A 19,531-nucleotide genomic window follows, 5' to 3' on the forward strand; every position below is an offset into this window, starting at 1 on the left:
GGCCGCACGTCCCCTCCCAGCAGCGCGGCCTGCGTGGGTGGGAAAAAATCATTTCGGCTATTTTGCGTTATCGTGGGGCCCGGCACTGCCACCCGATAGGCCTATTTGTCTTAGATTAACAGATGGGGGAGGGGCGAAGGAGAGGGTGATGGTAGATGGCAAGGGTCAGCCCGGGGTCAGCTCCAGGGGCCAGAGTCGGCCACCTCTTCTGGGTGTCCCAGGGGGACGTGGGCCCTGAGACCCGCCCGCTGGGCCCTGTGCCTGTCCAGACCCCCTTTCCCGGCCGAGCAGACGGAAATTCCAGGAGGTGGTGGAAGGCCCGGGGTGGGGGGGCTGCGTGCCCCCGTGGTCAGCCAGCCTGCCCGCCTTCCCAGCTGTTTACAGACACCTGCAGGGGGCCAGCCGTGCCGCTGCTCCCGGCAACAAGGGGGGGTGGTCCTGCCCTCTTGGAGCTGTGTCGTGGGGCTGACACAGGCCTTCGGGCCAAAACATCCTGGTCTATACGGCCCAGGAGCCGGCACGAGAAGGTCGTTCATTCACTCCACGAACACTTGTATGTTAAACACCTGCTTGGGGCCCGCAGCATCCAGGTGGCCAGGGCACTGAGGTTCGAGTTAGGGAGACAGAGACAGAGACAGAATAACCCAGAAGCGACGACGTCACACGGCCGAGGGGTGAGGCTCTGGAAAAAGAGAGGGAGCGATGCCGAACAGGCCTGGCCGAGCCCACGGGCCAGAAGAGGGGGGGAGCCGCTGGGGACGGTGCACTGGGCACAGGGAAGGCCAGAGCCCCGGGGCCAGAGTGTGCCCCGCTGGGACTGGGGCGGTCGCAGGGGTGAGGAGGGAGGAGGCAAGCTCAGATCAAGGGGGTGGCATCCCATAGGAAATGGGGTTCAGCTGTCACAGGCTGAGGGTCGCCCGTGGGCTCTTGCCAGGACACTCTCCCCAGACCGCTGGTCCCTGGGCCAGAGAAGGGGCCTGAACCCCTGGCTGGCATCCACCGCCACAGCTCAGGCCCGCCCACCCCTCTGAGCAAGGCCCTGTAGACAGGGCCCCCAGGACACGGCTGAGGTAGGGGCCGTGGCCTCCGTGGCCGCCTGTCCCACACGGATGCCACCTCTTGCGCTGCTCGGGGGGCACCAGGCCACACCCGGCACCCCCGAAAGGCCGTGCGCAGAGAGGGGGCATCCGCAGTCAGAGCTCGCTGCCCGTCTCTGTGGGGAAACTGAGGCACGGAGCTGGCAGCGTGGCGTCCCCCACGGCTGGGCTGCTGGTCCCTCGCCCCCGGGGCAGCCCCTCCCCGCGGTTAGTGGCTCCCCACCCGGCACCCAGATGGGCCCTGGCCGGATGGCTCGCTGCCGCGGCTGGCTCCGTCGTCCGCCTCACCCCACCCGGGGGCCGGGGCCTGTGAGAGGCGCAGGCGGTCAGCGGGCGTGGCACCAGGACGCGAGGACCACCGTCCGCCGGGCGGCTCCCGCCAGAGCTCACTGCCCCCTGGTTTGCGCTCTTATCTATTGAGCACCTCCCGTGTGCCGGCCCCTGTAACGGACACCGGGGACACCGCAGGAACAAAAGAGACCAGCCACTGCTCTCCCGCAGCCACGGCCCATGACAGAGAGCGCCGCGAGGGGCTCGGACACTAACCGAGAGAAACGCAGGGGAGCGCGTGGCAGCTGGTGCTGGGCGAGGAGATGCCCCTGACCCGCGGGGATGTGCACAGACAGCACCCTGGGCCGGGGAGCAAGCTGCAGACACCCTGGGTAAGCCGGCCTTTACGGCGCAGCCGAGCAAAGGCCCTGTGGCGGGGCCACAGGGGGTGGACTCGGGAGACAAGCTGACGGAAATTTGGCAGCAGGTGCCGTGTTCCCCGTTTTACAGATGCGGAAACTGAGGCCCGGAGAGGTTCAGTGACCGTTTCTGGCCACCACCACCGGGCGCTTGAGTGGACTGGGTTCGCGGCCCTGGTTCCCGGGGAAAGGTCCCCTCACCCAGCCCCTCTTGGCCTTGTCACACGTGGTGCCCAGGGGCTTTCCGACGCCTCCCGGGGTGTAGACTCTGCCTGGCGGAGGGCGAGGGGGCGGCACAGCACCCGGCAGGGAGCATGGCCGGGGCCTGAGTCCTCGGCCGTCCCGGCGGCGGGTGGGGGCCCAGGCCTGGCCGCCTGCCCCGTGCCGCCCGCTGACCTCACCGGCCTTCCGGGAGCGGCTATCTGTGGCCAGGGTGGCCTATCTTGGCCGCGGGCGCTAATCGAGCCTGGCTTCCTCCTCCGCCCTCCCACCGGCTTCCTGCCCCGGCCAGACCGCCCCCTGGCCCCAGGCCGTGTCTGAGCGTCCGTCCGTCCGTCCGCCTTTGCTCTGCCAGCGCCTCCCAAATGTCAGTGGGCTGCAGGTCTGGGTCCGCCCGCACCTGGGGGGCCCCTTCCAGAAGGTCCCCTCGCTGTCCTCCTCCGGGGCCCAAACCCAGACTCCGCACAGCCTGGCCGCGTGGCCTGGGGCCTCCACGAGGAGGTGGCCGCAGACGCACTTGGGAGACACCCGGGGGCTGGCGGGGTTGGCGCGTGACAGCAGGCCGTTCCCGCCACAGCCGCCACCGCCGTCCACGCCAGCAGGGCCCTCTTCCCAGGACCAGCACCGGCACAGCCCCTGGGCCGACAGAGGGACTCCTGCTGTTGCTCACGTTGTCACCGTCGCTGTCACTGACACGGTCAGTGTTCCCTGACTCCGGCATCGTCAGCCTCGCTGTCCCCGTCCCGTTACCCCGGGCCTGCGGGGCACCGCTCACACCGGGGCGGACCTGGCCTCCAGCCGGCCCCCTTCTGTGGGCCGGGGCCGCCGCTCTGGGGCGGGGGCAGGCCGTCGGGAGACATGACGGGGGCCGGGCAGGGCGCAGCGGTCCCTGGGCACCGTGTGGGTCCTCCCTGTGGCCGTGCGGCCACGCCTGGGGCCTCCCGTCAGGCTGTTCCTTCTCCAGCCGGCTCCCCCGGCCCCACCTGACAGGCAGGGAAACCGAGGCTTGGCGAGGTGCGGCGGCTCTTTCGGCCCCCCCCCCGGGATGGGAGCCAGGCCCCCACCTGCAGCACCCCCGCCCGCCCCTGGGGACCCCTCCCCTGCAGCCAGCACTGGCTCTTTATGTTTATTTATTTATTTATTTATTTATTTATTATTCCTCTATCTCTGTGCCTAACTTTTGATTTCCTCACCGTGTTTTTCCATTACGGCGGCCGTGGATGCGGCCGATAAGATCGGTCCCCGGAGATGGGACAAAGGGGCCGCCATTGGTTCGAGGGCTGGTCATATCCTGCCCGAAAGGGCCGAGCTGGGCCTGAAACACGGCGTGATGCTATCGCTGCGGCTTTTGTGTGTCGTCGTCGTCGTCGTCGTCGTCGCCGTCGCGGGGAGGTCCCCTCCCCCTCCCAGGACCCGCCTTTGCCCCCTCTGCAGCCGCCTCTGGGTCGGCCCTCCCTCGGCCCGGCCCCCGCGGGCAAGGCCGCCTCGGGCAGGTGGGCCGGATGTGTGGGCATCCATCGGGTGTCGTGGCCTCCCTGAGGCCCCGGGCCCGTCCCTGCCCTCCCGGCGAGAGCTCACAGACATCCGGGTGCCCCTGGCTGCGCCCCACGCCACAGCCGCGAGCTCTGGCCCTGACTCCGCAGTCCCCTCCTAGGAATTTATCCCGCACGGTCACCTCCGTGCGGACAGGCATAGGGTGGCGAGGACTGTCGTCGTGGCCCTGCCGACCCGCAAAATCTCTACTGGAAGAGGGAGAAACGTTTCTGAAGGCACATTCCCCGAGGATTCCTAAACGTTCTGTCGGCACGCGTCTCCCTGCGCACACCGTGGGGCTGAACGGACCCCGAAGGCCGCGGCAGTAACAGCCGATCGGGGGTAACGTCGGGTGGCCCCACCGCCACCCGTCACCTTGCCACTGCCTGAGGCGGTTCTGCGGGACTTGCCCCGCCCCGCCCCAGGGCCCAGGGGCCTTGCTGGGTCTTGGAGGGCGGGCACATGCCACCCCTGTGCCAGGTGTGGAGCTGGGCACGAGCACCCCCACGGAGCCCAGCTGCGGGCACGGCCCCCCATCTGGGGCCCGGTCAGCTGCCCCGAGGGCTCCGGAGCAGAGGTGAGGTAGGATGGAGCTGCGCCTGCTGCGTGCGGGGGGCAGTGCCCTCTGTACTCGGAGCCTCCCGCCCCGCTTCCTGGACCCCTGCCCCAGCCCAGCCCCCTTCTTCCCTGCCTCCCCTTCAAGGGGCCTGAAGGACGGAGGCCTGGATGGGGTCGGACCTCTGGGTTTGAACTCCGTCACCCGCCTCGCTGTGTGGCCGGGTCCACTCTGACCCTTGGTCTCGTCTGTGAGGAGGAGAATAACCACGCCTGTGCTGCAGCGGGGCGGGGTTGAGGGCCAGCCGATCAGTGCTGTGAAGGCAGGTGTCTGGGGTTCCACGCAGGACAGGCCCAGGCCCTCCTCTTGTGAGTGCCTCCTTTGTGGGCGGGGCGGACAGGGGGCTGCCTTTTCTGGAAGGATCTCTGTAACCCCTGAGGGCTCTCCGGGCCACCGGTGGTGGCAGCGTCTTATTCTCCATGGTGCCGGCTGACCTCTGACCTCCGTGCCTGCTGCTGCCACGCCCCCGGGGTGGAGGTAGGCACCTGCCAGGCTGGGGGCAGCACCCAGGCCGCCAGCAGTGGCAGCGGTAGGAGGGCCGTCCCGTCGGCCTTCACCCCTGTGACCACCCCGGCTCTGCCCAGACCCTCACTTGCCCACCCGCCTACCCTTCAGTTCACAGAGGAGAGGCCGGGCCCGGACCCCTGGCCGCTCCCCAGCCTAGGCAGGGAACGGGGTGCGTGGCCAGGCCAGAGGCCAGGAGGTGGTGAGCTGGAGGCTGGACGGGAAGGAAGGGCCCCCGGTGGCGTCGGCCCCTGGAAAAACAGGGGGCAGGGGCCAGGACACCGATAGGAGCCAGATAAGCTGTTTGCACAGGAGGTATTTTCTTTACCTTATCACACATCCTGCTTCCAGCCCGCTGCCAGGATGAGGCGGGGCAGGGGAGAGCCAGGGACCCCCACCCCAGCGCTCAGGCCTCAGGGTCTCCCAAGGCCAGAGGACCCGGGTCCGGGAGCTGGTGGGACTGCCTCTCCCCACTCCATAACCGGGAAGACTGAGGCCCAGAGACCCAGGGCAGTTGGCTTTTCAAGGAGGCTGGAGGCACCATGAGTTCTCCCACTTCGAGGCTCCTGGAAACCGGGGTTCTCAGATCCCACGGGGCTGAGGGGAGACCTCGTCCATCGGAGGTCGTCTTGGCGGGGTGCGTCGGGCCCAGTGCGCACACTGCTAAGGGGTCTCAGGCCCCACCACCCGCCCTGTGTCTCCTCCTGCCAGGCGAGCTGCTCTTGGCCGTGCCCGAGGGGGAAGTGTCTGACGGCACAACCAGGTCCCCAAGAAGCCCCGGGTTGGGGGTTCAGGTGGGGTGATCAGAGCTCAGGGCAGCCCCCACTGTGACCGCCCCCCCGGACCTGGCTCTGAGCTGCCCGCGGGGCCCCTACCACCCATGCGGGGCCTGGTCCGGATGGCCACGGACGCTCTGCCCCTCCCAGCCCCCCGGACCCCTCTCCCTGAGCCTGCCGCCCGTCCCCCCCCCCAATGGTGAAGGGCCCCTGCAGGCCCCACCCTAGGCTGCTGGCCATCCCAGGAGGCCCCAGCTCCACCATTAGCTGGGGCCAGGGTTCAGCCCGATAAAGATGGGCTGTTGTTCTGTGTCAAAAAATCAATAATTTCCAGCGATGTTTCGGCGATAGGGAGGGAGGTTCACAGGCACCAGCTGGTGGGTGGGGCGGGGGCAGAGCAGGCTCCAGCATCTGAGGGCTGCCCTCCGTGCCACTGCTCCCCTGCTGGCTGGCGGTGCAGACCCACGGTGGTCCCAGGGCAGCTCCAGGTGACCTAGGCCGGTCCGCCTCTCTCCTTGCCTGCCCCCCCGCCCCCCGGCAATGCCCTAGCTTTGCGGATGGGCTGGGCCCTCCCCAGGGCGTGTGGGCAGCCACTCTGGGCCTCCCTGTGTCTCCCCGGGGGACCGGCGCCCCTTCTCCCCGGCCTGTGGCTTCTCAGCTGCTCTGGGTCATCCACCGCTGGCCCTGCTTCCAGCCACCGTCCTCCAGACACGGGTGTCCACTGGGTCGCAGGCACTCTCAGGGCCTCCAGGACACAACCGTCAGCACCCCTAGCACTAGAGGTGACGGGAGCCCAGGTGTGACAAGGCCAAGAGGCAGGGAGGGGCCGGTAGCTGATGGCATCGCCCCCACTACCTGCATGGGGGACAGGCACACGGAGGTCCCCGGCCAGGCGTCCGGGGCCATGCCCCGTGGTGGGCACCGTGGCTGGCACCCACTGGCCCACGGCACAGCTGGCCGTGGTGTGGGCCCGCCAGCCCCCTCTGTGTGGCTCCCAGGGACGCCGCCTGCCCGCCAGCTCCCCCAGGGCTCGGGACAGCCCCACGTGACGCAGCCGCTAAGCAGTGCTTGGCGGCCAGAGGAGGGTTGGGACAAATGACGCCACGCCCAGTGGCATAGGCCCACGTCCAGTGGCAAACGCACCTCGGGCAGGTGTGGGCTGGGCGGGCCGCCGTCGCCTCCTGGCAGGTAGGCCCCGTGCCAAGGGGAGAGAGAGGCCTCAGGGTCTGAGCTCCGGAACCCACCCCCTCCAGCCTGGCCCCCTGCGACCACCTTAGGAAGGGAGGTTCTGGGCTTGAGACCCTTTGAAAACCTCGGGCTGGGGAGAGAAGGAAGGGCCTCTGCAGGCTGGACACCTGCATCCAGGCCCAGAAGCCGGTGGGGCCACCGTGGGCAGAGGAGCTGGAGACCCTCTCGAGCGGTGGTGGGTCTGGGGTGGGGGCAGCCGGGAGTGGCCCCCGTGTGCAGTGGGTCAGGGAGGGCCCTGGGAACGGGTACAGGGGTGGGGCGTCGTCCTGAGGAGAGGCGGTCACCCTCTCAGGGGTCATAGCCCTGCGGGAGCCAGAGCCCGGCTGTCCGGCTGTGCCATGGTGCCCCCGTGAGGCCAGAAATCCCAGCGCGTAGGTGAAATCTGAAGGATGACAGCTGTTGGTCCCTGTTTCTATACACGTCCTCAGTTCACAGGCCCTGGGCCCCCTGGCTGCCTCTCCCCAGACCCTGGCCCTCCCACAATGGTCTGCACCTTCCGGGGACGCCCTGTGGGGTCGCCGGGGCCGGAGGCAGGGTGGAAACCCTCACCCCGGATCCCCAGGAGCCACTGATCCGTTGAGGCCTCAAGCGACTTTGCTTTGGAGGCGGTGATCGCGTGTGTGTCCGTGGCCCCCTCGTCCTGTCGTACCTGGCAGACAGCAGCACACGTCACATGATTCCTTCCACCGTGGCCCTACTAAATGCCGTGGGGCCACTGCCTGGACACAGGGATCGTCTTCTGCCCCGCTCAGCCTCGCTGCTCCCACCTGTGAAATGGGGCCACGGCCGTTCTTCCAGATCCGCCGGGGCATCCCGGCATCCCGCATCAGGGGTGTCCCGGCCACCTGACATTCCAGATCCGCTGTGAGTGAGGCCATGCGGCCTAGGTTGAGGTCCGAGGGACCTGGGCTCTGTGACCTCAGACAGTCCCTCAGCTTTTCCAAGTCTTGCTTTTGTCAACTGGCAAGAGGAGACGGACCCCGCCGTTGTTCCCCAGCACCGTGTCCCCATAATTCACAGATGGGATCCTGGGGCCCGAGATGGGGTGGGGTCTGCCCAAAGGTGCCATGGCCACTGGCGACGGGGAGGGCTGGAATCAGGCTCTCCCCTTTTTTCCCCGACGTGGCATTCAGGTATGGCTTGGTCCAGGGCACATGCCGGCTGGCTGGCCCCACGGCTCTGGGTCTCCTGGCCCTGGGGCCCCAGTCTCTGTGGGCGTGCGTACGCTTTCTGGGGCCTGCGGGGTGGGATGGCGTGAAGGACAGCAGCCTGGGGGGCGTCTTAGCACTGTCCCAGGGGACAGTGGGCACCTCCGGCTGGTGTCCGGGTTTGGGGAGAGGCAGCATCGGGACAGGCCTCCCGTGGAGCCCCTGGCCGCCCACCGTGTACTTTGACCTCGCCGACCCACTGGAACACAGCCCCGTGCCTTCCTCGCCTCCAGCTCAGCCTGTCCCGAGTCCCCCTCCTCTGGCCTTGTGGCCCCATGTGTATACAGGAAGCAAAAACGGGCCGACAGGGTGGGCCCCAGCAGGTACAGATGTTCCCAGAAGCCGACGGGGACCCGGCCTCCTCCAGCCGGAGCACAGGAGGATTGCACGCGAGCAGGGCCATCCAGGAGGGGGCCCTCCATGCGGCCCCTGCTTGGTGTTCCCGGGTCACCAGGCTCTGCCCTCCCAACAGGCGGGAACAGGCCCCAGATCTCCCAACGCGCCGGGGCCGAGGGTGTCCCGGCGAGCCACTGGCGGTGGCTGCCGCTGGGTCCCACTGTCGCACGCGGGCTCGGAGGCAGGGACTGGGGGCCCCGTGGTGCTGCTGGAGGTTCCGTCACCGCTGAGAGCGGGCGCTGGTAGCGTGTGTCTCAGGAGAGGCGACCCCCGGAGGGGCAGAGCCCGGCCGGCATCATGTGGGACTCTGGCGGCCTGGCTGGATGCACCTCGCCTTGTGCTGACCTGTGAGGCGGGGACTCTTCCCCCCACCCCCGTTTCGCGTAAGGAATAGCCGAGGGCTGAGAGGGAAGTGACCCGTCCAGCTGGGAGGGGGCCGTGGTGGGATACAAACCAGGCTCTCGAGCCCCCGGGGCTCCGCCGGGTTAATAGGGGTCAGTCTCCTGCTCCGCCCAAGGCAGCTCTGTTCCAGAAGGGCAGGTCCGTGGTCAGCTGCTAAAGCTACAGAGGGGACAGAGCCTGGAGGGCGGTGGCCGCATGGGGACAGGGCCTGGAGGGCGGCAGTGGCCACGTGGGGACAGGGCCTGGAAGGCGGTGGCCGTGTGAAGACACAGCCTGGATGGCAGCAGTGGATGTGTGGGGACAGGGCCTGGACAGCGGTGGCCGCGTGGGGACAGGGCCTGGACGGCGGTGGCTGCGTGGGGACAGAGCCTGGGTGGTGGCAGTGGCCATGTGGGGACAGTCTGGATGGCAGCAGTGGCTGTGTGGGGATAGGGCCTGGACGGCGGTGGCCACATGGGGATAGAGCCTGGATGGCGGTACCCATGTGGGGACAGAGCCTGGGGGGCGGTGGCTGTGTGAGGACAGGGCCTGGAGGACGGTGGCCGCATGGGGACAGAGCCTGGATGGCGGCAGTGGCTGCGTGGGGACAGGGCCTGGAAGGCGGTGGCCGTGTGAAGACACAGCCTGGATGGCAGCAGTGGATGTGTGGGGACAGGGCCTGGACAGCGGTGGCCACGTGGGGACAGGGCCTGGAGGGCAGTGGCCGTGTGGGGACAGAGCCTGGACAGCGACAGTGGCTGTGTGGGGACAGGGCCTGGAGGGCAGTGGCCGCGTGGGGACAGGGCCTGGAAGGCGGTGGCCGTGTGAAGACACAGCCTGGATGGCAGCAGTGGCTGTGTGGGGACAGGGCCTGGACAGCGGTGGCCGCGTGGGGACAGGGCCTGGAAGGCGGTGGCCGCGTGGGGACAGGGCCTGGAAGGTGGTGGCCGCGTGGGGACAGGGCCTGGAAGGCGGTGGCCGTGTGGGGACAGGGCCTGGACAGCGACAGTGGCTGTGTGGGGACAGAGCCTGGAGGGCAGTGGCTGTGTGGGGACAGAGCCTGGACGGTGACAGTGACCGTGTGGGGACAGAGCCTGGAAGGCGATGGTGGCCGTGTGGGGACAGCCTGGATGGTGGCGGTGGCCGTGGCCGTGTGGGGACAGTCTGGATGGTGGTGGCCACGTGGGGCAGAGCCTGGAAGGCGGTGGTGGCCGTGTGGGGACAGAGCCTGGAGGGCGACGGTGGCCGCGTGAGGCAGGAGGGGGAGCCACCCGGCCTCTCTGTCTTTCTAGCACCTCACTGGCCTCTGAGCTCAGGGCCTTCCCAGTCAGGAGGGTTCAGCCGGGGGCAGAAAGGGGACTGGCCTTCACAGCCAGTGACCTTGGCCCAGGCCGCTAGCCCGATGCTCCAGGCCCTGGGCACCCGGGGAGCACGTCTGTGCGAGCGTGCGAGCAGGGGGCCTGCCTGGTCCTCGCTGGGGGACAGCCTGTGCCAGCCGGGCCCAGGCCCAGGGGGACAGAGGCCGGCCGCCCCACTCGCCCCCGTCGGCCCCGGCCCGCCGTGTGACCTTGAGAGAGTCCCCGCCCTCTCTGGGCCTGGTTTCCGTGTCGGTACGGGGCGTGTTGGAAGTACACACAGCCTCCCAGGCTGCCCCGCTCTGGGCCCACGCCCGCGGAGACTTCTAGAACCCCACAGGGTGGGGCCAGCCGGCCCCTGGAGCTCTCTTCCGCTCCCCCTCCCTCTTTTTCTCTCCCTTTTTTTTGACTTTTATCAAAGGCAAACAGCGCGATCCCTGAGATAGGGCCGCTCCCGATGAAGCTGGGGCCAGCTGGCCCGTGGGAGCCACAGGGCGGGGTCCGGGCCCTCCTGCGGCCCCAGGGCCCACCGTGCAGGGCGGGGCCCGCGGGGCCGCTGGACTTTGCGCTCTGGAAGCCACCAGCCGGCAGCACGAGCCCGGTTTGGCTCCTGGAAGGAACAGCCAGCCGGCGGGGTGCAGGGGCAGCCCCCAAGCTCGGATACTCCCACGCACCGCAGGGCTGCCCCGAGTCAGAGCCACGAGCCAGCCCCTGGGGTGGAGGGGGGCGGGGGGCTGAGACCCGGTAGGCCCTGAAGCCGCACGGTCTGGGCGGGAGCCCCGGCTCTCCCGTCGGAAAGGAGGTCGGGTCCGGTCCGGGCAGGGTGGCTGTGCCCCCGTGGGACGCTGCGCCCTCTGGGCGGAGAGACCGGGGCCTCCTCGTGCACCGCGCACGCTGTTGAGGCTGACCACGAGGGCTCTGGGGCGTGAGGCAGGGCTGGGGCCCAGACCTCAGTTCTGTCACCCGGCCACCCCCTCCGCCAGGCCCCCAGAAGCGGATCCCGAGCCGGCCTCCTTTGTCCCCTGGGGATGCCGTCAGAGGGCTTGGAGACCCAAGCAGACGCTTAAATCATATAAGTGTGCAGAGGCTGGATCCTCTCCTCTGGTTCCTCACAGACGCTTGGGGGGGCGAGATTGAATCCCCGTGCGGCGTGTTTGTTCTGGAAATAACGTGTGTGGGTTGTTTGCCAGGATGAATTAGTCTTTGTCCTGATGCTGTGTCTGTAGTGACAGCCTGACCCCACGGGGGGAGACCGTGACAGAGGGGAAACTGAGGACACGGCGGGAAGAGTCGACCACAGGACAGGACAGGGAGGGGCTGGCCCACCACGAGCTCCCGCCGCCTGCATCCTCCTGCCAGAGCAGGGTGTCAAGGCCCTGGCCGTGAGCACGGCTGGGGCTCCGGGTCACATCCCCCGTCCCTGTCCCGTGCCTCGAGCCAGTAGCTTAACCCCTCTGCGCCTCGATTACCCCTCTGTACACGGGGGGAGGAACTCCAGTGTGGCGGGAAGGACTGCCTGCCAACTGTCCCAAGCCCTTGGCTAAGGCCCGCTGAGTGGGGGCCGGGAACCGTGTTGGGATCACCCTTGTGTCTAGCCGAGGGGATGGAAGCCAAGGCACGGAGAGCCAGAAGGTCATGGCCAGGACCTAGCTGGAGCTGGTGTCTCTGTCCCGCTCACCCCCGCTGCTCCGGAGCCCGGAAGAAACAGGGATCTCGGGAGGCTGCCGGGAAGGAGGACACCTCCACCTGGAAGCCCGCTCCAGCTGGCCCACCCTCACGGCTGTCACCGCTCGCGTCTCCCGAGAGACCCAGAGGGCAGAGGCTGTGCCTGCCCCGGGCGTGACTGAGCGCTGAGCCAGGATTCCAGCGACCCGGGTTCTATGCCCCCTGCAGCCAGAGCCTGCGGTGCGGCTTGGGTGCTCATGGCCCCAGGTCCCTGTGGGTGTGGTTGGGAGCCTCCTCCGTGGCTGCCACGGTCCTCCGGCTGGCGTAGAGGCTGTTTAAAAATAACCGTGTTTTCCTGCCTGTCCATCTTCCTGCCAGCTCCTCCCCCCGGCTCAGTGCCTCCCACCCCTGAGGCCCCTTGCCCTCACTCATTTATACTTTTATTCACTCTGGGCCAGGAATAGGTACCCTTCCCCCCTCCGTTTTCTGATGCAGGTTTACTTCTGCTCAGAGAGGGTCTCTGGCGGATGCTAACTGGGCTCTGATACCGCTTGGCCCTCTCTCAGCTACGCAAGGGGTTGGACAGGAACCGTTTGCTGGAAATAAGTTATCTGAGCACATGGATGTTGAACATCACCAGGGCCACCGTGTACAGTTGCACAGGTTGTGCACTTCGTCATCACCCCGCAAATGCTCGGCCCCTCAGAACCAGCCTCCCCGAACCAGGGAGGTGGGTTTTTATGGTGACCGTTGCCCTATCCCCAGCCCAGGTTTCCCCATTCCCTGGCCGCCTCACCTCTCCCAGGCCTTGACCAGCCCCCAGCAAGCCCTGAGTGGTGGGTTCTGCCCTCAGGCATGCAGAATGGCAGCCTTTATCAGGAGCCAGCCCACCCTCTGGCGGTGCACGATACCCAAAGATGGACCGGCTGCCGTGGGAAACGCCAGCCACGCTGTTATCTGGGAGGCTCGGCCTGCCGGCCCTGAGGCTCCGATTAGGGAGCGTGGCTGTTTGCCTGTGGGTGCCCGGTGGGCGGGGTGCAGAGGCACCCTGGCTCTGCTCCTTTCCTCCATCGCCGCCAGGGCTCGAGGCCCCGAGAGAGAAACCTCAGGACTGTGCAGGTGTGACCAGCCAGGGACAGCCCGGGGAAGCCAGGCCGCCCCCACGCCTCCTCTGCCCTCAGGGACCCCCAGGCGGGCCACCCACGCGCTGGACCCTGAGTTCTTCCTCCCACGGGAAGGGGGGCCGTCAGCCTCGGGTGGAAGGCGTCGTCGGGGGGAGGGGGCAGCTCGGTGCCCCACAAGGCCAGGATGTTTCAGATGTCCTAGACACTGACAGGGGAAGTGGGTGAAGACAGGAGTCACGGTCACCATCCCTGTCTTGTCTGTGGTCCCGGCAGAAGGGAGGTCCAGAGAGGCGTGGGGGCATCCCTGTTCAGAGCCCACGCGCAGGCCGACCAGCGGTTTCTGGCTGTCTGGATACGGGCAGGCCGCGTCGGGATTCTGGACGGTTCCCCCTTGACCCGCTCCCACGAGTAGGGGAGCGGGGGTGCGGGGCACAGGCTCATGCCGCGTGGGCTCTGACCCATCGGACGGCTTGACAGAAGAGCGGATGGAAAAGTGAGCACCTGGCGAGCTCACCTTCAGGTGGCCTTGTACTCCCCATCCCTCCCTCACACATGCCGTCCCCTGAGGGCTGGCCAGCAGGGGGGACCGGAGATCCAGTATGCCCAGGATCCAGGGGGCATCCTCCTGCCAGCCACGTGGCCTCTTGGGGCCCCGGCATCCTTGTCCGTGTGGGGGATGTTAGGAGAGAACCGACTTCGTAGGCGCATTTGAGCAGGGGTGGGTGACTTCGTGCTGGCCAGACACACCCCTGCCCCTGAGGACGGGCCCCGTGGGGCCAGGGAGGGGGTGGGCTGCGGGCAGAGCCCTGGGCTGGGACCCAGGTGTCCCGGGCGGGTCTGTAAGGGACATGGCCCCTCACGGGTGAGCTGCAAAGTGACGGTGCCAGCCTCTGCCCCCCTCTCTGGGGGGGGCTGGTAAAGGGGTGCCGGCCTCCTCGGCCTCATCCTGGTCCCCTGCCATCGTATCTGCCCCGGGGAAGACAAGGACCCAGTTAGAACGTTTTAGCCGGGCCTCCTGGCGTATTTACACGTTATCTCTGCCATTAGGCTGGCAGTTATCTGATAATCGGGCCCATTAAGGCCACAGCCTGCCTGATCGGGGCTCCAGGAAGTGGGGCCGCGGCCGCAGCGCTCGCTTGGGGACCAGGCCAGGCCACGTGAAGCCTCTGTGGGCCCAGGCAGCCCGGACGGCATCCGAGGCACAAGGCAGCCCGGCCTTCCTGGGCAGAGTGTGTGGGATCTGGGAAGGGACGGCACTCTGAGGGCACGCCCACCCCCGGCCCCTTGTCCTGGGAGGACACCGAGGCCCTGGGCGGGCAGGAAACGTGCCAGGCGTGGGTCTCCCAGGGCGGCCCTGACAATTGTGTACAACCTTGGGGCCTTAAAACTTCAGACATCTGCTCTCTCCCAGCGCTGGGGCCAGAAGCCCCCAGCCAAGGTGTGCCTGGGCCACGCTCCCTCCGGAGGCTCCAGGGGAGGGTCCTTCTGCCCCTCACAGTTCCCGGGGCCCCAGGTGCAGCTTCCTCCCGACCCATCACTCTGGTCTCTGCCTGTCCTCATGGGGCCCTCTTCCCTGTCTCTTCTGTGTCATTTATAAGGACATTTGTCATAGGATTTATCCAGGATGGTCTCATCTTGAGCTCCTGACTTGATCACATCTGCACAGACCCTTTTTCCAAATAAGGGCACGTGCACAGGTTCCTGGTGGATGTATCTTCTGGGGGCCGACATTCGCCACTACGGAACGTCATGTGGCCCGTGCAGCGAGGCCGGGCCAAATCGCAGTCCTGCCCGAGTGGGAATGACAGTCTCAGGGGCTCACAACAGAGGCCCATCTGTCTGTATAAATGTAACAGAATCTGGCGGGGGGCCGTGCACCAAGTGCCGCGGGAGCCACCGTCTGGGCCACGGGAGCTGCGGGAGCCCGGAGCGTTTGCGCCCCCAGCCCTGTGCCATGGGCGGCGTCAGCCCCTGAGCGTCCACACCCTCAGCTCAGGGAGACCATGCAGAGAGGTAGCAAGACTCAGCACCTAGACCTTTCCAGAAAGCAGGTGGCCCCTTGATGAATGAGAAGTTGGCAGAGGAAGAAACCGGTGTTTGAAGTTGGGGCACAGGGGCATCAGCATTTGAGGGTCCCCACCCGTCCCTGTCCCTGTCCCTGCTGATCTGCAAGGAGTGAGCGGAGCCAACATCAGGGCCACTCAAGTGCAGATTCTGGCTTTGCTGAGCCTTTGGGGGGAGAGCTCGGTGCTTTGACTTGGTTTCCCCTCTGTGGACCCTGTGCTAAGGGTGTCGCTAGACTCACGCGGCCAAGCCTCGCGCAGCCCCAGGAAGAAGGAAGTATTGGGGTCCCCGTCTCAGAGATGTGGAATTCGAGGCCCCTCATTTCCACAGCTGCCCGCTCAGGCTTGCTCTGTGGATCTGGGGGGGCTCAATCCAATGGGGGCGGGGCTGGGAGGACCATACGGAGGGACAAGGGACAAGCCTCGTGGACGTCACGTCCTCTGCTCTGCACCGTCTCCGGTGGAAGCAGCAGGGATCGCGTCCCCGGCCCGGGGAAAGCTGGCCGGCAGTGCCCTGGGCTGCGTGAGACACGTGTCCTAACGGAGCAGCCCTGGTCCCCTGCTCCGGTGCGGCTCAGGAACCCCGTCCTGCCCCTAGCTGTCTCCCAGGCAAGGGCCTGCTGCAGAGGCTGGCCGGCCCCCCGGGGAGCTCAGGCCCCGGGCCCCAGGGCCGCTTCCCCGCCCCCCCCCCCCCCCCGGCCTCCGCCGCCGTGGCCGGTCCTCGTGGGGACTCGGGGGCTGCAGAGCGGGACTGCACCTGGCTGGGTGGCAGGGCCGGGTGGTCCCCTCCACTGGGCCCGCCTCACAGCCCCCGTGTTTCTCCCCCACAGACGAGCTGGAGCCGGTGCTACAGGACGGGCAGAGGTGCGTGCGGGCTCGACGCAGCCTGGCCGAGGGGCTGTCCTGGGGCCCCTTCCGCGGGAACATCCAGAGCAAAGCCTCGTCCCCTGGGCAGGTGCAACCGGTAAGGAGCCCCGGCCCCAGCAGCCCTGCCACTCTGTGTGCCGTGCGTCGGAGATGGGGACCTGAGACACTGGGACCAGGAAGGCGGGAAGGAGCACAGGGGGGGCTTCCTGGAGGAGGGGTTCTTCACGTGGGCCCTTGATGGATGAGTAGAGGTTGGCAAAACGGAGGGAGAAGCTGGTGTTTGAACTTGGGGAGGCAACAAGGAACCGAGTGGGGATCCGGGCCTGGCCTTTGTGGGCGGGGCACGTGAGACGCGTCTGTCGCAGCCGGGGGACCCCTGCGGCAGAGGCCGAGATGCACGTTTTCCCCTGGGTCCTCCCCACGACAGCCGAGGGTGCCTCTGGTGCCCCGGTGTCCTTGCCTCCCCGCGCTCTCTGACCTCCGTCTGTAACCAGGTGGCCCCCCTGGGTCTTGTCGCTCACGTCTTCCTGCAGGGACACAAAAGGCTCCCTTTGAATACATTTCAGGGGAGCGGGTGGCGTGGTCAGTTAAGTGTCCGTCCAACTCTGGATCTCAGCTCAGGTCTTTTTTTTTTTTAAGTGTATTTATTTATTTTGGGAGACAGAGAGAGTGAGCAGGGGAGGGGCAGAGAGAGGGAGAGAGAGAGAGAATCCCAAGCAGGCCCCACGCTGACAGCGCAGAGCCCGACGCGGGGCTCGAACTCACAAACCGTGATATGGTGCTCTGAGCCACAATCGAGAGCCAGATGCTTAACAGACTGAACCACCCAGGCGCCCCGTTCTCAGCTCAGGTCTTAATCTCAGGGTCGTGAGTCCGGGCCTGCATTAGGTATGGAGCCTACTTAAAAATAGATATATACATTTTGGTTAGGAAAGGGCACGGATGTGCGGGCCGATTAAGTACGTTGGGGGCAGCAGAATGGGCAGCATGGGTGTGACGGGAACCAGGAGGGGCCTGGCCGTGCCGGTGCTCAAGCAACACCTCCGAGCCCTACTGCCACTCGTCTAAAAGGCCTGGAGGCGCCCTGGGTCGGTCCCCTCGAGCCCAGGCTCAAGGAACCCAACGTGCGGCCATTGCCCTTTTTGGTTCCCGAAGCTGCATTCGGGTGTGATCTGATCCAGGCGCACCCTGGCTGCAGGTGCCCCACAGTGCTGGGCCTCCTGGTCCCCAGGCCCCGAGTGTGGGCCTCTGGCTGGCCTCCGTGTTGTCCGCAGGCAGCGCGGCACGGCTGGGAGGGGACCCCCATACCGCGAGGTCAAACGCCGCCCTGACTACCCTGTCCGGCTCCAGCCTGGGAGTCAGAGCCCCTGTTTCTCAGCCACAGAAACCCGGGCCCCGGGAACTCGGCCTGCAGCGTGTCCACCGGGCAGGCGGGGGGGCCGCAGGCAGAGTTTCCAGCTGCAGACCCTCAGACCACCGTCCACAGCCCCCACCCCACCCCCGAGTCAGGCTCTTGAGCTGGGGCCTGGCCTCAGGAGGTTGGAGCAGCTCCCCCAAGCTGAGGCCCCCTGGGCCACCCACACCGCCCGGCACAGCCCAGCGGCCGTGCTCAGAGAAGCAGATGTTGGCCCAGGACCAAGGGCTCCCGGCTGCGTGGCCAGACCATCCCCGTGGCGTAGGGTCCACATCCCAAGGTCTCCTTCCTCATAGCTGTTTCGCTCCCGGGCAGGCTTCTGTCCTCTTTGAGCTTCTATTTCCTCAGCCTTTGGGACCTCGGTGGGGACACAGGGAGGCCCTGAAGGGTCCCGGAGGCCTGAGCCTGCAGACCCTCCGACCCCCCGCAGAGGAGAGGGTGGGCAGGCAGAGCCGCAGCTCGTCCGTGAAGCTCCCGGGGCAGCCGTGCAGATTCCACGGGACGATGTGCACGTGGCGCCCAGCACAGGGCATGGCTTGCTTGGCGGGCAGTGTGGCCAGCCGCCCCTCGGGACGGATGACCCTCTTGTCCCAGGGCTCAGGCAGGGAGAATGCAGCGGAAGCTCCGAGGTCGATGTTGGCTCCGTAAAAGGCGCCTGGCTTGGGTTCCACTAAGTGGACAGAAGCTACGGTGTTCAGAGCAGTCTCTTGAGGCAGTGAGCTCCCGATCACTGGAGGCATACAAGCAGAAGTTGACTTTTCAGAGCACAGGCTACGGAGGGGCAGTTAATGGTTGGAAGGAGGAGTAGGTGGGCTGGGAGCCCCCCCATCCTGGGCTCTGAGTTCTCATAAGCTATGACTAGATAAAGGGGTGTGGCTGAGGGTGGCCTGCACCTCTGTCCTCTGGTCCCTCCTCTGGGGACAGTCAGTCCCTTCCAGGATGGACGTGTATGCTCCAGACCCGCCCCCCCCCCCCCACACACACACACACATTGAGGTGTGCCCATCCTCACGCACAGGCCCTGGTCTTCCTCCCCTACAGCATACGAGGCAGCCCCCCATTTTACAGATGAGGAAACTGAGGCTCCGATAGGTTGAATGACGCTAAAATGACCGGGATCCGATAGCAGAGGGAGCACCGCACCCCACGTCTGCCCAACCCCAGACCCCTGCAGGCTCTGTAGGGACAGGTCCCAGCCACGTCCCCGCCTGGCCCTCCCCTCCCTCCCGCAGCCTCCTCTCGGAGGGTTTTGTCCTCCTTGGGCCCAGGGCGCAGGTCGGCCTGGGGAGACTTGGCACGAGGCTGGAGACTCTCTCCAGGCGGAGAGATAATGTCCGAGGGGAGCGAGGGACCAACGCCAGGGAAGCCAGGGGCCTTTGAGGCTCTTGCTGAGGAGCTGCGGGAGGAAGGAGCCTCGTCTGCTTTTCGCTGGGGCTTTATCTCCTGCAGAATTAAATCCTTGATTAACCCTTATCTCCCCAGCAGGCGCTATCTGCGCCTTGGCGCCGAGTGTCCAGACACACCGTCCGTGATGATTGATTTCTTAAAGATACGCGCGCCTTTCCGATACTCCAGTTATTGTCTAAATATTTTTGCTAACATTTCAGCGGGCCCCTTATCGAGCTCAGCTGATGGGCCCCAGTTCTCTCCCCCACGCACCTCCCGCCCCATATCGTCCTATCAGCCACCAGGCCGTTTGTCTCCGCTGTTTGGAGAGGAAGGAGGGAGAGGGGCACCAGTGGGGTGTGACGACCCTTCCCCGCTGGTTTTCTTAGGCCCAGGGCTACTGGCAGGTGGGAGGGGGGACCAGGGTGGCTCCCCTGGCAGTCTCCACACTCACAAGACTTTGGGGATGGGACCCCAGGAAGTACACAGAGTGAGTGCACAGATCTCGGCAGGGGTCGGGTCAAGAGTGGTTGCTGCACTAGTTTGCTGTGTGACCTCGGGCAGGTCCCTCCCTGAGCCAGCTGTGGCTGCCACATCCCAGGGCTTCGAAACCCAGCCAGTGCTAAAATTTGCAGTCAGATACCAGAAAAATGTTCAGAATGGATGGGTGGATGGATGGATGGAAGCAGAGATCATGCAGACCCTGGGTCAGTCCTGTGTGCACACAGCCACCTCCCATGGCCTTGGGCATCATTCAGCTCTGTGCGCCTCAGTCCTCATCTGTGAAATGGGCTCTTCGCAGGGCGTGGGGGAGGCAAAGACAGAAAGGCGGTTGCCTCTGGGAGGGTGAGCAGGATGGAGACAGGACTCGTCAGGATGAGCTCAAGGAAGGAGGTGGGTGGGGGCCTGAGTCAGAGCCCAGCCCAGGCCCGCCCCAGCCCTGACCTCCCACTGACCTGCCCTACAGTGACTGGGGGGACTGGCAAACCC

The 19,531-nt window shown here is 66.6% G+C and overlaps 2 protein-coding genes across 4 annotated transcripts in view; one reads left to right on the forward strand and one right to left on the reverse strand.

The window, feature by feature from the left end:
- Positions 1 to 19,531, forward strand: part of ZFPM1 (zinc finger protein, FOG family member 1) — a 65,565-nt gene that overhangs the window by 35,285 nt on the left and 10,749 nt on the right. For both annotated transcript variants that reach the window (XM_047846223.1, XM_047846224.1), the window contains exon 4: positions 15,705 to 15,838. In XM_047846223.1, the coding sequence (XP_047702179.1) occupies positions 15,705 to 15,838 (134 nt within the window). The remainder of the gene's footprint in view (positions 1 to 15,704; positions 15,839 to 19,531) is intronic.
- The window catches only part of LOC125158804 (uncharacterized), a 32,104-nt gene continuing 28,801 nt past the window's right edge, over positions 16,229 to 19,531 (reverse strand). For both annotated transcript variants that reach the window (XR_007149511.1, XM_047846226.1), the window contains exon 2: positions 16,229 to 17,885. Coding sequence is in view for 1 of the 2 variants with exons in the window: in XM_047846226.1 (XP_047702182.1) it covers positions 17,500 to 17,885 (386 nt within the window). In the remaining variant the exon portion in view is untranslated. The remainder of the gene's footprint in view (positions 17,886 to 19,531) is intronic.

This window comes from Prionailurus viverrinus, unplaced genomic scaffold (genome assembly GCF_022837055.1).
Source record: "Prionailurus viverrinus isolate Anna unplaced genomic scaffold, UM_Priviv_1.0 scaffold_38, whole genome shotgun sequence".
NCBI lineage: Eukaryota > Metazoa > Chordata > Mammalia > Carnivora > Felidae > Prionailurus > Prionailurus viverrinus.